At 42.2% G+C, this 18295-nt stretch overlaps 1 protein-coding gene across 1 annotated transcript in view; it reads right to left on the reverse strand.

The window, feature by feature from the left end:
* LOC138761247 (neural proliferation differentiation and control protein 1-like) overlaps nt 1-18295 on the reverse strand; it is a 294084-nt gene that overhangs the window by 142089 nt on the left and 133700 nt on the right. The window contains exon 2 of the mRNA XM_069933064.1: nt 7579-7716. Coding sequence (XP_069789165.1) covers nt 7579-7716 — 138 coding nt within the window. The remainder of the gene's footprint in view (nt 1-7578; nt 7717-18295) is intronic.

The raw sequence follows: 18295 nt of genomic DNA on the forward strand, positions 1-18295 counted from the left end.
CAGGCGGCCAATGGCTCCACCATCAGGACCTATGGCACCCGCAGAGCACAGATCCAGAGAGGGAGAGATAAGTTCCACTGGAGGTTCGTTCTCGCCTCCGTGGGCACTGCGCTGTTGGGGGCCGACTTCCTGAGGGCTCACGGTCTCCTGGTCAACATGAAGGGGAAGAGGCTTCTCAACACCCAAATGTTCCACTCCACACGGCTGGATACAGCAGACGCCTGCAGGCCCGAAATTGCCCGCTGTAGTCGGCGCCAGATATGAATTTGCCGACATCCTCCGCAAGTTCCCTGCCATCCTAGAGCCATGTTTCAATGTCGCTGTGCCCCAGCATGGGGTCTTCCACCACATGGCCACACAAGGCCCCCCCCCCGCTGCATGCTAGGACCAGACGGCTGCCACCTGAGAAGCTCCAGCAAGCAAAGGAGGAGTTCTCCAGACTCCAAGAACTCAGAATCGTCCGGCACTCGGAAAATGCCTGGGCATCACCGCTCCATATTGTCCCGAAATCGTCTGGGGGCTGGAGACCATTCGGGGACTAATGGCGGTTGAACGATGCAACAACCCCCCAACACGTACCCGGTGCCCCACATACAGGATTTCTCCGCCAACCTCCACAGCGCACGGATCTTCTCCAAGGTGGACCTTGTGTGGGGATACCATCAAATCCTGGTGCATCCAGACTACGTGGGTAAGACGGCCATTATCACCCCTTTCGGCCTCTTCGAGTTCCTGCATATGCCCTTCGGCATAAAAAACATGGCCCAAATGTTACAGCGCCTCATGGACATGGTAGGTAGGGATCTGGACTTTGTGTTCATTTACCTGGATGATATACTCATTGCCAATTGCATCTGCGACGAACACAAGGCCCACCCTCTTTGCTTGCCTGCCGGATTTCGGCCTCACGGTCAATGCGGCCAAATGCCAGTTCAGCAAGGTGACCCTACAGTTCTTGGGGCACACCATATCGACAGCTGGGGCCACACCAGCACCGGAGAATGTGGTGGCTGTCCAACGTTAACCCAAACCCCCCCCACCCTAAAAGGCCTTCAGGAGTTTGTGGGGATGGTGAACTTTTACCATCGTTTCATCCCCGGAGCTGCTTGCACCATGCGCCCATTGTTCACGCTGATGGCCACCAAAGAAAAGACTCTATCCTGGCTGGAAGAGGCGAATAAGGCTTTCGTCGCGATGAAGGAGGCCATAGCCAATATGACACTACTGATGCACCCATGGCCAGAGGCGCACACGGCGCTCTCTGTGGACTCCTCAGCTACGGCAGTGTGGGGATCATGTAAAAGTGGCTTGATGGACACTGGCGCCCGCTGGACTTTTTCTGCAAACAGTTGCGCCCACCAGAACTCAAGTATAGCACCTTCGACCGGGAGCTCCTGGTGCTGTACTTGGCCATCTGCCACTTTTGCTACTTCTCAAGGGCAGGCCATTCATAGTCTTCACGGACCACTAGCCCCTCACCCAGGCACTGGCGATGACCAAGGATTCATGGTCCGCCAGACAACAGCGCCACCTCTCATACATGTCGGAGTTCATGACTGACATCCGACACAGGGCTGGTAAGGACAACGTGGTGGCGGATGCACTCTCATGACCTGCCATCAACACTCTCTCCCCCGGCCTAGATTACGGTCAACTGGCCCAGCCCCAGAGGAATGATGCGGAGACGCAGGCCTTGTGGATCGCCAACTTGAAGAAGTCCAGTTGTCCAGCAGCCCGGACAGCTCTGTGATGTGTTAACAGGTATGCCGCATCTGGTAGTCCTACCGCACTGGAGAGCAAGGGCCTTCAGTCTAGTCCATGACCTCGCTCAACCAGCGGTGAAGACGATGGTGCGTATGGTCGCAGAGCGGTTTGTGTGGCGTGGGCTCAAGAGAGAGGTGGTGGAGCTCGGCAGGAACTGCACCAGGTGCCAGACCTCCAAAGTCCACCGACACATGGAGGCTCCCTTACAGAGCTTTGACTCGGCGGCTCACAGGTTCCAACACATCCACGTCGATATCGTTGGACCCCTGCCAGTGTCAAAAGAGGCTTGTTACCTCCTCACGGTGGTCGACTCCGCCACAAGGTGGCCGGAGAATATCCCGATTAAGGAAGCCTCTGCAGTGATGTGCTCCAGGACTCTGGTCAACCAGTGGATTGCCTGATTCAGAGTCCCGGCGCAGATCACCAGTGACAGGGGTGCGCAGTTCACGTCCACCCTGTGAACCCAGATGCCGAAACTCCTGGGGGTGAAGCTCCACCACACCACGGCATACCACCCGGAGTCCAACGGGTTGGTGGAGAGGTTCCACAGGCACTTGAAGGCATCGCTCATGGCCAGGCTCTCCGGACCAGATTGAGCGGACGAGCTACCCTGGGCCCTCCTCGGAATTAGGGTGGCACCCAAGGAGGACCTACAAGCTTCGGCGGTGGAGATGGTGTACGGTGCACCACTTTCCCTTCTGGGTGAGTTTTTCGGCTCAGACCGCGACACCACAGCCACCAAAGCAAACCTGCTGGCGGACCTCCGCAGGAGACTGGGCTGCCTGGCTCCCCCACCCCCAACACGCCACAGCACCCGGCCAATTCACCTCCCCAAAGAACTCGATTTGGCTCAGTTCATTTTCGTGCAAAGGGGGCCGCAGGATCCACCGTTGTAGCAACTGTACAAAGGGCCATACAAAGTCTTGCACCGGACCGGAAGAACCTTCACTCTCAACAATTGGGGGAGGGAGGAACTTTTTACAGTGGACCGCCTGAAGGCTGCCCATCTGGACTTATCACAGCCGGTGCAGACGGCCGCGCCCAAGCGTCGGGGCCGGCCGCCAAAGCGACAGGACATGTAGCCAGTTCTGGGGGGGGGGGGGGGGTGTTGTGTGGCAGTGCACATCCTTATGGCGAACCGGCCCCGCTTGTATCACCACTTGGCGGGGCAGTCATGTAGTCAGAGGTTTCTCTCTGACTACAGCATCCCTTCCATCGCACACCCTGGGCAGCGATTATGACGTTACAATGCACCAGGTGACTGAGCTCCTGCTGCCATTAAAGGGACGTGCTGAATTTGAATAAAAACAATCTTCAACGACCCTCAACGTGGTGGCTGTGTTTCTCTCACTGCTCACAACGCCAGACTATATTAATTTTGGATGAGCTCAATAACTGCCTGGACTTCACAAATATTTCCAATGAACACCTTCTTGTTTATCAGACTGTCAAACTGTATTTCTCACCAAACCAATTTAATGTTGGCGCACATATTTCATTACAAATTAAAAATAGAATTAGAAGTCATCCATTTGTTCAGTAGCCAGCCCTCTTCTTCAAGTCAGAATTATATGGACTTGAATCATACTCCAGATGCCTAAGCATTTAATTATTGGTGCACACTAAAGGCTGTACTGACAGAGTTCTGCAGTGATGAAGGTGCTGACTTCCATCTTTCAAGTGAAATGAAAAATGGCTTTATTTGCTCCTAATACACAATTTTTTTACTCATTTGTATTAGATCTAAATGAGTAAATCCATTGTATATTTATCCTCAAATCCATACCTCTTTGGATTGCCAGAATGTGTTTATAAGAAGCACTCTAAGTAAATATTTTGTCCTACTGATACAAACCAAGGTTTTACCACCAACTGCAGCAGTTTGGATTTACTTTTTACACTAATCCAATCCTCATGCATTACTATTTCCCCATGAAATACTCAACAGTCCGTGTTGAGTGAAAAAAGGCACAAGAGTAAAAAATCTTTCAAATAAACTGAACTAAAAGCATTCTAATTTCCTTATTGAGATATCAATTTGAAAAACAAGAATGCATGAAATCTTATTTGCATTTTGTCCACACAAAAGTCAAGCTTTCATTCAAAAATAAACTTTATAAGCACAAAAACAAAATTTATCAGCATTAGAGTGTATATAAAAAAAATAAAGATAATTTATTCTGTATTTTAATAATAGCATTGTAACCAGTCAAATGCACATGATGTAAAGGCTTAAACACCACAATAATCTGAACAACAGAACAGTAAAAATGCTGGAAAATTGAAATAAAACAAAAAATGCTTGAAAAATTCAGCAAATCAGCTGGTATCTGTGGAGAGAGAAACATTTAATGTTTCAGAGTTGAGACATGCCTCATTGGAACTGAGAATGTGAGAAACAACATAGAAAAATCAGATTAAACTTGTTTGTGCAATACACTGCTAATGCACAGTGTTGGCAATGTTGCTCAGTCGGCCAAATCGTGAAAAGAAATGAAAAGGAGGTTGGCAAGCAACAAGGACTTTTTCCTCATGGAAACAAGTGGAAAATTTAATACAGAGTCCTGAAAACTGTAATGTTGGAGATAAGATGCTATTTTTCAAGTTCATGCTGGGAACAAGAGTGTTAGTGAGGTTGGTGAATTAAAGTGGTGAGCTGTTGAAAGTTCAGGGTCACTCCAGAAATTGAGCTACTGGATAACTACTTGTTTAAACTAGATAGTGCCTGCGAATATTTTAACATGGGATAATGTGCTTAATATTCTACCAATACAAGTTCAAGATGAAGTTAAATGGTGGGTTGAAAAAAATGCAACTCCTAATCGCTGACAGGGAAGTACTGGCCAACGATAGTTCAACATGGAGAAGGAACATTAAGAATGGAACACTGAGCCTCAAGTCCAGGGACCAGGAGCACACAAATATTTATTGTAAATGTCAGAAGTCTTCCCCTTCATAAATTACCCAACTGCCCATCCTATCATGCACCTCCTGTCTGGGGTTCTCATATCCCCATGTCAATCACCTCAGAACCAGAGGGAAAGCAAGCAGGCTGGCTGAGAAATAAGATGAGGTGTGTGGCATCAATTGATTTATATTAATAATCTAAATTTTCTTTAACTATTCCCTTTGACAATTGTTATTGTTGCCCCAATGTGTACCCAACACCAAAAACATTGTGACTATCAAATATATCCAATTGCTAAAATGAATGAGGATTTTTGTGGGAGCACTTTTTCATTATTGATTACTTCACCCAGAAAATTATTCAGGCCCCAAAGAATAATCAATTGTCTAGCCAAAATGAGCTCCAAGATGAAAAAAATCCAGGTAGTCAGCTTCAAGTATATTCTGTTGAAAAACTGCTATATTCCCAGCATTTGGGAATCCCTGTCAATCAGATATGGCAGAAGCAGCATCTCTCTAACTATCCACCATGTCAAGCATCTTCTAACTGACCTTCAGCATCTATCTCATCAGCCACTTCACAGCCTACAAAATGGAATAAGTTAGTCATATCCTATTCCAAGGGGATCTGGCAAGGAGTCATGATGCTCAAACTCCTCGAGCAAGAGGCAAACTTGCTGTGCTCACTGGCTTTTCCACAATGTTTACAAGCATTAGAATGACGATCATAGCGGACAGCCCAGTTTCTGTAGAAAACTAGCCGAAAGTTTCAGTCTTTGAAATCTGGAGTGTGGGTGTTTGTTTACTTATAATATAATAAGCGGATAGTGCAGAACAATGATGTGCTGAGTAGAACCACACCACCTTCTAACCAGAGGCCAGAGTTCAATCCTAACCTTGGGTTAGCCAAGTTTGCAGATGATACTAAATTGAGTGGAAAAGCAAATTGTATAGAGGATATCGTGACGTTGCAGAAAGATATAGTTAAGTTGAGTGGGCAAAGGTCTGGAAGATGGAGTACAATGTTAGTAAATGCAAGATCACCCACTTTGGTAGGAAAAATAGCAGAGCAGATTATTATTTAAATTGTGAAAAACTGCACCAAGCTGCAGTGAGGAAGGACTTGGGAGAGCTTGTGCCTGCATCGCAAAAGGTTGGGTTGCAGGTACAATAGGTTATTAAGAAGGAAAATGGAATGTTGGCTTTCATCACTAGAGAAATGAAAGGAAATCTTCTAGAAACATATAAAATTATGAAAGGAATAGATAAGATAGTGGCAGGAAAATTGTTTTCACTGGTAGGTGAGACCAGAACTAGGGGACACAGCCTCACGATTCAGGGGAGTAGATTTAAGATGGAGATGAGGAAAAACTGTTTTTTCCCAGAGAGTAGTGAATCTGTGGAATTCTCTGTCCAGGGAAACAATTGAGGCAACGTCATTAAACATATTTAAGGTTCAGTTAGATAGATTTTTACATAAAATTGAATGAAAGGATATGGGGAAAAGGCAGGTAGGTGGAGTTGAGTCAATCATCAGATCAGCCATGATCCTATTGAATGGCGGACAGGCTCGATGGGCTGGATGGCCTATTCCTGCTCCTATTTCTTATGTTCTTGGGTACCATCTGTGACCGCGTGGTTTCTCTCCCACATCCCAAAGACATGCAGGTTGGTAGGTTAAATGGCCACCGTAAATAGTCCCGAGGATGTAGGTAAGTGATAGAATTGGGGGGAGGGTGGTGGTAGCTGTTGAATACAAGATGAGAATTTAAAAAAAAGGATCAATGCAAGATCTGCACAAATGAATGAATGACCTGGTGGACCTCTCTATATCTCTAAGGTGGCAAAAAATAAACCCTGGAGCATTCCCAGATTCTTGCCATATTGCAAATTGAACGACCCTTCAAGGAATGAATAGGGAAACCTATATCTATCCAATGTTCCTCACTACTGTTAACTAGAAAGCATGCCTGTTGCTGAAAATAGAAGCAACAAGATGAGGTGGAGATTATTGTTACACCATTAAATAACAACTCCAGATTTCCACCCATGCATAATTAGGTAATTAGGTGAGTGTACTTGGAATAGAGACTGCATTCTTGAAATATCTTGTAGATGTGAATTTACTGTCAAGTGATTCACCCCTCCTCCATTATTAAGGTTGTTTATTATCATCTGACTGTACATACACAACCAGACAAAACAGCGTTTCACTGAACCATGGAGCACACGTATCCATTTCTCACACAGCACACAACAATGGCATACATAATTTACTCATTTTAACAAGAGACCTGGGACCCTGCTTATCAATCTCTCAACCTGCAGAAAATTTTAATTCTCCTGTACCTCCTTTCTAATGGTAGTGGGTCAAAGATACTTCAAATAAAATTGCACTGATAAGGTCAATTGTTCCAAGTATAAATAATACAGGGTCAATTGAGTACTGTATATTTTTTAAACAACAAATAACAAGCACACTCGAGAATTAAAAAGTCTTCATGAGATAGGCTCACAGAACAATCCCAACTTCCAGAAGAGATGGTGTGAATGGCTTAGGAGGCCAACACAAAAGGGCAAATAAGTGTTTTACAGTTATATCGAGGCTAGGTTGAGTGAGGATTGCAGGTTTCCTTCCTGACGGATTCATTCCGTGGAGATATGCAGAGTTCCACAATCAAACTGTAGGGAAGCAAGAATTCCAACCATCTAGTGCTAAACATATTGAATGTACATGTAATAAATTCATCTACTACTGCTGAAACAATTTGAATATAGAGGAGAGTAAACATAATGTAAACCCTCTCACGGGCTCACAAACTCGGCATCTTCTCATTCCTTTCCTCGAAGTCTACTGGTAGTTGCAAAGGACCACATAAAAGCAAGGATTCAAACTTTATTACATACCATTAGGGGTTTTCAATGCACAATTTCCATCTTTATCTTCAATAAAGTTAGGGAGACATGACCCACAATGATCAAATCCAGGTATGCAAGGTTCCCTTCGTTCAATTGTACAGTCCATTGCTCTGGGGCAGACTCCAGCTGAAGGATAAAAACATGACAGTCAGAACCATATATCTTAACTTCTGAACATTTAAATATGTCAGCAATGGGCAAAAGAAACGGTTCATTGCTGCAAAACCATGCTTCGAATTTACTGTCCATACTGAATCTGTTGAAATTGATTTCTTGTTAAGTTACAAAACAATGCAAGTTCATGAAAAAAGATTGGTTCCTCTTGTCTATTCCGCCATTTAATAAATTTATGGGTGATCTTTAACCTCAGTTATTTTCCTGAACCAATCACATGTTTAACATGTGAAGCACAGTAATATAGTGCAATTTGTATGAGAGAGTTTAGCACCAGATGTATGTTAATGCACCATATATCTCAGACGTTGGATCATTCTGGTATCTGAAACACTAAATAGGCAGCATTCCCTCCAATTCTTTAACCTCTGTAACAGTACATTTTTCACTGGTGCTCTCAAATATGCTTTCTTTCAAGTGCATAACTGAGAACTTTGCATAACACTAAAAGTTTAATTCAAACACAAACTGCCTTTGTGAAGTGTCTGATTTAACAAATTTATTAATCTAAACATACAGCAGATTCCTCATATTTGAGAGACAGAGAGATGAAACAGAAAGTATTCCATTCAAACTTTACCATTTATGTACAGCATTTCTATTTTACTATACACATTGTTCAGTAAGTTTTAGATCTCTTTATTTAGCTTGTGCTTAAGAGCAACACAGCAAAGTGACTCAAAAATGTGAGAGTGAGGAGAGTCTGGGAGTGAAGTAACTACGAAAGATACAAAACATTATGTTTTTTCGGGATTGAATACAGAAGTAAGAAGGTAATTCTTCATGTAGGCATAGCCATGATTGGTCCTCTTATTTAAGAAATTATGTTTATGTATTGCAAAACAATTTAAAGTTGATTTTATGGAATGGGCAACAATCTTACGAGGGAGACAGATGGACCCTTTTCTGCTGGAGTTTAAGGATAAGGATAATGAGTTTATTATCATATATCAGGGGTGACCAAATTTGGTTAGCGCAAGAGCCACATATGATAAACTTCAGAAGTTTGAGAGCCACAAGACATGAAAAAATATTACATTCACGTTTATACTCTTACATGCATATTTTGTTGCAAAATTATATCTAAATATTAAGAAATACATGTATGTAATACTATTTATTCATGTATGTAGTTTTTAAACTGCTAATTTGTATTAGTTTCAATAATCAAAAGTATACAATATGTTTTCAAAATCCTGACTGATTTTCTGTGGAAATCACTGCCCAAGGAAGCAGCAGATGCTGCCTCATTAAATATATTTAAGATAGAGTAAGTTAGATTTTTGCATCGTAGGGTAATTAAGGGTTATGGGAGAAAGGCGGAGCTGAGTCCACAGCCAGATCAGTTCTGATCTCACTGAATGTGGAAGCAGGCTTGACTGGCGATGGTCAACTCCTGCTCCTGTTTCTGATGTGTTCTCTTTGGGAACGCTGCTGCCACTGGTCTCTGCAGATACCTGAACCATTACAGCATCCACAGCTGAGTACACAATGCAGGAAGTGACCCGATGCAAAGCTACCTCCTGCGGCAGAGTGAGAACAGGGGCCCACAGCTCTGCCCCTCCCCATCCTACCCTCCACTCTCCTCTTCCCAGTCACCAACAGGATGGGGGGGGAGAGTGGCTAATGGGAGTTGAGTCTGGGGTATGGAGGGGTCTAACCTCTAGTCTACCAGATGCTAACTTTCCAACTGGTAGGACCAGGGCTTGCCTGTGTCCACTGACAGGACCTTTAGCTCCAGCTCCTCCCTGGCTTGGGACTTGGATGAGGTCCTCTGGAAATCCCATCCAGCCTCTTTATTTTTTGCTTCCTCCCTGCCTGAGTGCTTGCCTTGGTCAGATACCCTGCCTCTGGTGCAGGCAATGTCTCATCAGAGTTCTCCTGGCCCATCTTGGCTTCCTGACCTCTCTGAAAAGGACCCTCAGCTCTGTCTGACCCTCCTACTGCACCCCCCACATTGACGGTGCTCTGCTGTGGTGTGGCCAGGCCTGAGTGAGAAGAACCTGATTCCAGTGTGCTCTGCTCGTTCTGCTCCTCTGCAGGGCCATTTCTCCTGGGCCCACTTGCTCTTCTCTCTCCTTGTCATGCAGCCTTGGCTGTGACCCTTCTGGGACCCCCTAGTCTGGCTGCAGGAATTCGGAATGTCCTGGGATAACTTTGGGAGCATCAGTATCTCCTTCGGCCTTCCCACGCGGGCCACTGGCTTTCTGCCTCTCCTCTCCAAGCAGCTGTCCGCAGGCAGGGCCACCTAGTTCCAGAGAACTTCGGTGCCCTGTGCATGCTGAACCTTCATCCCAGAGAGGCCTAACCAGCTGATAATGTACTTGCCTGACTACTCCCAGCCAAGCCTCTGCACTTCTTCCTGGACACCAGGAGGTACTTGAAAGAGGACCATCCTCCACCCATCGTAAGCCATGGCCACTAAAACTACCACTGTGAGCACTGGGTCATACACTTCTTTTCTCAGCCAACATATATTTTGCAAGCCACAGTTTGGCCACCTCTGCCATATATGGATGCTGTAGGCTTCCTGATCATATCGCAGGTTTGGATCTGGAGCTCAGGTTTCCAATGGATCGAACAAGGGTCCATGTGGCATCAGAGGCTGTTGGAGTGCTGGCGGCGAATCCACAGACACTCAGAGTCTCTAAAGGGACTCTCTTTTGCTCCTTTTTCCCTTACTGTAAGGGACACTAAGCAATACTAATAATGACTCTTTCTTTGCCTTACAGCAGGCAAAAGAAAATTTTGCGTGATATTACATTTTCTGTATTATTATATTACAATCAAGGAATCTTGAATGGACCTTGTAAAATTTGCACCAAAATTTTTACTTGTTAGAGCTGAGCAGATACTTAACCAACTACAACAGTATACGTTAAATTAAAAGATATTTATAAAAGAGTTTGATAATAAATAGTTACTAAAGTGGAAAAAAAAGCGGTGTTACAATAGTGCAGACAGGTGCATTTTTACACTGGCAGTTGAACATAGGTTGAACCAGGGAATTTACTGGTTCACCTGCCAATGTGAATTCTCTGAACCCGGAATGGGAGGGGGGTGGGGGGTAACAAATCAACCTGGGAAGTATCAGAGCTGAGCCATTTCCACTCAACTCCAATGTGAGAGGGCCTCCCACTAGGCTGGGTAGCCTGTGTGCCTGTGTCATTGTAGTGGGAAACAGTCAATCTGGCCAGGTTGTTTGGAGGAAAGGCTAGTGTTCAGTTTTTGAAGGTTTTTAGTGTCGGAGTTAGTGAAGTATTGACATCACATGACATGACAAAATCAGAATTTATTGTCATGAACAAGTCATGAAATTTGGTGTTTTGCGGCAGCGTCACAGAGCAAAATACATATTATAACAATCTTACAATATTACTATAAAATACATACATATTATAACCATTTTATGACATTACTATATAGAAAAATAAAATAATAACAATAAAAGTGGACGAGAAGTAAAGCAGTGTCTTTGGTTCATCGACTGTTCAGGAATCTCATGGCAGCAGGGAAGAAGCTGTCCTTGTACCATTGAATCCTCATCTTTAGGCTTCTGTATCTTTTCCCCAATGGTCGCAGAGTGAAGAGGGTGTGGCCTGGGTGGTGGGGGTCTTTGAGGATAGAGGCTACTTTTTTAAGAGACCGGCTCATGTCGATGTACTTGATGGAGTGAAGTCTGGTGCCTATGATGTTGCAGGCTGAGTTAACAACCCTCTAGAGTTTTTCTTGTTCTGAGAGTTGGTGTCTCCATACCAGGCATACTGGTTGATGCAACCAACCAGAATGTTCTCCATGGTACACCTGTAGAAGTTTACAACATACCAAACCTCCTCAGAGATGTCTCAAAGTATAGTCGCTGGTGAGTCTTCTTTGTGATTGCATCAACGTGGAGGCTCCAGGACAGATCCTTGGAGATGATGACACCCAGGATTTTTTCTTGATCCTCTCCACTACTGAGCCCTTGATGAGGACTGGGTTGTGTTCCCCTGACTTCCTCCTGAAGTCCACAATCATCTTGGTTTGGCTGACACTGAGTGCAAGGTTGTTATCATTACACCATTCAATGAGCTGATCTATCTCCCTCCTGTATGCTTCCTCATTGTCATTTGTAATTCTGCCAACAACTGTGGTGTCATTGGCAAACTTGTAGAAGGCATTGGAATTGTGCCTGCCCACACAGTCATGGGTGTATAATGAGTAGAGCAGTGGGCTAAGCATGGATCCTTAGGGTGCGGCTGTGTTAAAGATAAGTGAGGAGGAGATGTTGTTTCCAATTCATACTGTCTGTGATGTCCCAATGAGAAAGTCAAGGTTCCAGTTGCAGAGGTAGCTACAGAGGCTTTGAGTTTGTAGCTTCTTAACTAGTATTGAGGGAATAATGGTATCGAAGGCTGAGCTGTACTCTATAAAGAGGAGCCATATTTATGAATTACTGTTTTTGAGGTGATCCAGACACAGTGTTAGTGAAGTTTTAATATTAGTGTAGTTATATTTAGGAGATTTTTAGTGTAGGTATTAGTATTAATGTGCAGCATTCATGTTAGTGCAGTTTTAGCATTAGTGTTGTGATAATGGTGGCCATCTGGGGGAGACTGGAAGGTGCAGGAGTTCCTCTCAATAAGGGCCAAGGAGAAAATCACCAAACATATAACAGTACCATGAAGGATGGCCTGTTAATGAAAAGTTTGCCTGTAGGCTCAGGGACCTAGATTTAACACTAGGTCTGCCAGAAAGTGAGGGAGCTGGTCTGTGGTTCTCTCCTCAGTTTGAATGGTATGAAGTCCACTGCAGTAGATTTCCCATACTCTTTTATAAATTGTATGTGTATGCTTTATTAAATTGTGCATTTTTTCCCCACGATCTTTTATACATTGTGCGCATACGTCTTATTAATTTGTGCGTGTTTTTTCCCATGTTCTTTCATAAATTGCACACACATATACTTTATTCTGCTATGATTTCACTGCCCTGCGTGTATGTAAATACGCCACACAGAATGTCATCACTGGAGGTTGCCCCCCCCCCCCCCCCCCACTCTGAGCTCCACAATACCAGGTATTTAAAATTAAAGGGTGTACAGACCTGGGATTTTATGGTCCAGTGTGAACAGCCCTCCCAGTATTTCAACAAGGGTCATTTACACACCAATGTAGCAGGTTGCCAATGTGAAAATGACTAATACGATTAGTTCAAGATAACCATCAGAAAAAAAACTGATCCTGATCTTAGAGGTGCTGGTCATCGGTCTTCTGCACCTTCTGAAAGAAGGAGTGGGAAGATGGTGTGACCAGGGTGATTGGGGGTGCTTTAGGATGTTAGAAGAATGAGTGGCGACTTAATTAAAACACAATTAAAAGGGTGGTTGTGGAAAAAAATTACTCAAATTCCACCAAGCCCTGATCTTATCAACCATCCCAATTAGACTGCCAACTTACATCTCCAATATCCATGTTTGGAAATTAAATGATAACATTGGTGATAATAACTAATATCCCAGGCAATGTACCTGTAAATCTTTCTCTCAAATATTTCTGGATTAACCCTTTCTTTGTATTTATTCCTCTAGTATTAAATAATACAATAAAATTTTAATAAAGAGATAAAAGAGCGCTGCAGAATCAGAATTTATTGTATAAACATGTCACAAAATTTGTTGTTTAGCGGCTGCATTACAGGTGAAAATATTGCCTTAAATTTCATTTAAGAAATAAATTAGTGCAAAAAGAAGAGAAAGTGAGATAGTGTCTGTGGTTCATGGTCCATTCAGACATCTGATGGCTGCGGGAAAGAAGCTGTTTTTTGGGTGTTAATCTTCAGGTTCCTAAACCTTCTTCCTGATGGTAGCAGTGTGAAGAGGACATGGCCTGGGTGGTGAAGTCCTTGAGGATAGAGACTACATTTGTAAATGTCCTCGATAGAGTGAAGACTGATGCCGAAGTTGGCACTGACAAAGTCTTTTCCTGTCCTGTGCACTGGCATCTCCATACCAGATTGATTCAGCTGGTCAGAATCCTCTCCACAATATACCTGTAGAAATTTGATGACATACAAATATTCCTAAAAAATCCTCACAAAGTATACCCACCGGTGAGCCTTCTTCAGGAATGCATTGACTTTAGGAGGATGGCAACTTCCTCATTTTCAGAATTATTATAAATCGGCATAGTTGAAATTTATTAATAGGATGCTTGAAGTGGATAAACCTTTGAAATAGGCTAATATCAAATTATCTCAGATGGATGAGAAGAGGTTGGATCAGTTTATTGATAAATGGAATTTTTAGTTATTACAGAGTTATAATTTACCAGTGTTGAAACATTTAATGGACTTGTGGACTAAGAGGAATAAAATTATAGGTGCTGAAGGTAAAATTTCGGCTAAAACTCCTTTGTTTCAAAATAAGCTTTTTCCTTTTACATTTAATAATCAACTTTTGAAATTGTGGGAACAGAAAGGAATTAGATTTGTAGAAGATTGTTTTGAAGCTGGATATTTTATTTTGTTTCTAAGAATGAAAGAGAAATATGAAATATCTTTGAATACTTTGTTTTCATATTAAGTTAAAGCGTTGTTGTTGGATAATTTTGGGCGTACGTTATGGTTACCCAGGCAATCTAAATTTGAAGTCTTACTTACTGATAGTGGTAAGAAAGGATTTATATCTGAGATGTATACTTTCTTGCAGTTTAAAATGCTTAAGCCGATGTTTGTAAATCTAAATTAAAATGGGAAAAATATTTGTCCATATCTATTTCTCAGGATGATTGGCTAAAATTGTGAATGTAAGGTATAGATTGGTTCTTTATAATTTTCTTCATCAGTTACACTTAACTTCGGAGAAATTAAGGAAATGTAAGTTTATTTCTTCTGATTTATGTTTCAGGTGCCATAAACAAGTTGGCTCTTTTCTACATTCTACTTGGTCATGTGAGATGGTGAAAACCATTTTAAAAGAGAATTAAGGAATTTTTAGAAGCTATACTTAAATTTAAAAGTTCACTTGGTCCTATGGTATTCTTATTAGGTTATATTAAGAAATTGAGTTTGGAATTAAAATTAGATTCAAATTAGTTTCAAATTGCTTTTTTGAGATTGGCTTTAGCTGTGGCTAGAAAATGTTTGGAAATTATTTGGAAAAATTAGACTGATTTGAGTATTCAACGATGGCATTTGGAGATGAGATCTTGTATTCCATTGGAAAAGATAACATAATTTACATAATAATTATTCCTTCTTTGTTAAAATTTGGAGCCCGTATATGAAATATAGTTTTTTTTCCCCCATAATTGCAGGTGTTGCCCCAAACCATGGCAATAATTGAAGGTTGTTATGTTATTTGATCTCCTCCTATTTTTTTTCTTTCTTTTGGGGTAGTTCAAAGGGGGGCTGGGAGGGGTGGGTTATATGGGGTAAAATATGTATTTGTTTGTATTTTGACTGTATGACTTATTATGATCAATAAATAAAATTGTCCAAAAAAAAATGACTGTATTGACATAGAGGCCCTGGATAGATCTTCAGAGATGTTAATACCTAGGAATTTGAAGTTCTTAATCCTTTCCACTCCTGACCCCTCATTGAGGAATGGTTTGTGTTCTCATGATTTTCCCATCGGGAAGTCTGCAACAAGCTCCTTAGAGTGTTATTGTGATGCAATTCAACCTGCTGATCTATCTCCTTCACATGCACTTCCTCATTATCATCTGTGATTCTACCAGTGATTTTGGTGTCATTGGCAAATTTATAGATGGCATTTGAATTGAGCCTAGCCACACAGTCATGGGTGTAGAGCGAGTAGAGCAGTGGGCTAAGCACACATCCTTGAGGTGCGCCTGTGTTGCATGTCAGTGAGGAGAAACTTTGTTACTGACTGTGATTTTCCAATGAGGAAGTCAAATTCAGTTGCAGATGGGGGTGAAGAGACCCAGATCTTGGACGTTGAAAGCTCAGCTGTGGTGGATGAAGAGTAGCTTAATGTATGTGTTGCTGTTGTCCAGCTGATCTAGGATTGAATGGAGAGCCAGTGAAATTAACCCTTTCCACTGCTGACCTCTCGATGAGGACTGGTTCACGATCTCCTGGTTTTCCACTCCTGAAGTCCACAATCAGTTCCTAAGTTTTGCTGACATAGAGTGCAGGTTGTTGTTGTGACACCACTCAATTAGCTGATCTATCTCCCTTCTGTACACTTCTTCATTCCCGTCTGTGATTCTGTTGACAGCCATGGTATCATCTGCAAATTTGTAGATGGCATCTGAATTGTGACTCGCTGCACAGACATGGGTGCACAGTGAGTAGAGCAGTGGGCTAAGCAAGCATCTTTGAGGTGCGCCTGTTTTGCTTGTCAGTGAGGAGGAGATGTCGTTTCCCATTGATTACAATGCACACAATCATTGCAATGACTAGAGTCTTCAATTGGCCTGCACTTGGAGTAAATAACAAAATTATTTTGTATGAGTGACTGGGAACATCATTTTGTTTCCTGTACTTGATCATATTCCATGGACTTCAACATCCAGGCATGTAATTATTGGAAGAAAATAAATGGCAATTTTCTTTCATCACAGGCCAAATGATCTTTTGTTAAAAATGGCATTTCCTGGATTTTCCAACACAACACTAAAATGACCTCAATTGTGTTTTGATCTTTGAGGTCTTGCTTGAATCCACACCCTTCCGACTATGGGAGTGTGACCATTGAGCCAAAAGTAGCAGAACTTAATTTGATGAAAGGCATGCAGCAAAGTTAGTGTTCTTCCTTTTTTGAAGGCTCAGAATAGAATTCAGCTAGCTCTGAATAAGTATTCTAGACATTTTAAGTCCATATTTAATCTCCAACAAATGATGATTCACCTACTGTTGTATTTCCAATATTTTAATTTTGTTTAAGATTCCAGCTTCTCGATAATCACAGGATGAATATCTGATCTCTGTCGGGTATAGAGGTTATAAAGGTCCAAAATTCAATCAGTTTGTACAATTGAAGCCTCACATTCGGGATTAAGTGCCTTTTTTCCAATTTGTTTTAAACTGTTTAATGGTGTTTTACTGATAATATTGAACTGAACTTTGCATTGGCAATAAAAAAAATGAAAATAATAGGAAGCAAATCAATCTTAATTCACGAGATCAAGATTAAAAGACCTAATAGCTGAATTTTCCCCAGAGGTTTCAGTTTGATGATCAACATCAAAGTAAAAGTTAAAAAAATAATTGGAAATATTAACAATTCAGGCAGCGATTTCTTACAGAGTGGAAGGGAAGTGCTTGATGTTCAAAATCCTGAAAGATTAACTCCATTGTCCTGTCTCAGTGGATGTTACCTTCTCTGACCACTTCCAGTATTTTCAGATTTTGAAACAGATTTCAAGTATGTCATTTTTGTTCAAATTAATATGGAACAAAAGATCTGCTTGTGAACATCCTGGAAGCAGATTCCAAGGGTAGGATGATTCAGCAAACATAAATAAACAGTAAAGTTTGCCATTTGACAAGGCAATGTCCATGAAGATTCATATTCTACAATGAATGTAATTAAGCTTCATATATAGTACAACTGAAAACCATCAAAACAATTACAATGAGGGATAAGAAATCCACCTTGAAAAATTCCAGAGCAGCAGTTTGTTGCTGATGGATCACAAAGCCACATCATCTTCATCTACATTCTCATGAAGGCTCTTTGCTCACAAAGGACAATTTGTTTGCCTTACCAGTTAGAAGGCAAATAAATAACATTTCCAGAGAAAGAAAGATCTAGATTTTGATCAAAACAGGACATTGCTGTCGTGAGAATGAAAAACTTGGTGGCTTCTTTCCAAGCTTTACTCAACTTAATTGTACAGTTACAGTTGCAGTTAGAATTTAGGATTTTTAAGAACAATTAAGAATAACTATGAAATATTACATTCTTCCTAAAAAAAACATGAACAGTATCAAGCAACACGGGACTACTCCCATCCATATTGATTGGAAGGTTTTGGTACATGACTGGATCTCCTTAGTTCTTGTGGAGCTACTGTTTCATCATCCTACACACTACGGCATGTCATATCTTCCTTCTCTTCCAGTATTGGTACCCAGATTTCTTTTTTCTTGTTCCACAATAGGAGATGTGGGGGTTGCCTGGGCTTCTCGACAATATGCCAAGTCACGAACAGACACAGTAGACTCCCATCCAGCTGGGTACCTAATGTTTGCATATGTTGGATTACTGTCAATGAGTTCAAGTTGATCTACAGTCGTTCATTCTTGTTACTTCTTACAAACCTCCTGGGTCCAGGAGTCATTAACCAGGAGGGCAGTGAATTGCCATGGGTTGAGCAGCATTGGAATCCAAAAAAATGTTCATGGGGTGCAGAATTTGCTGCTGTACACAACAGCGATCTTTGGGAGTGTTGTACCTCAGTAAGCACCAGTTCCCAATGCTTCCCGGGCAAGTTACGTGATCTGCCTTCCATATGATGCCATTGAACCTCTCCATCTGTCCATTCCTGATTGGGTGGTATGACTTGTGGCAACCCCCTTC

Source organism: Narcine bancroftii, chromosome 1 (genome assembly GCF_036971445.1).
Source record: "Narcine bancroftii isolate sNarBan1 chromosome 1, sNarBan1.hap1, whole genome shotgun sequence".
NCBI lineage: Eukaryota > Metazoa > Chordata > Chondrichthyes > Torpediniformes > Narcinidae > Narcine > Narcine bancroftii.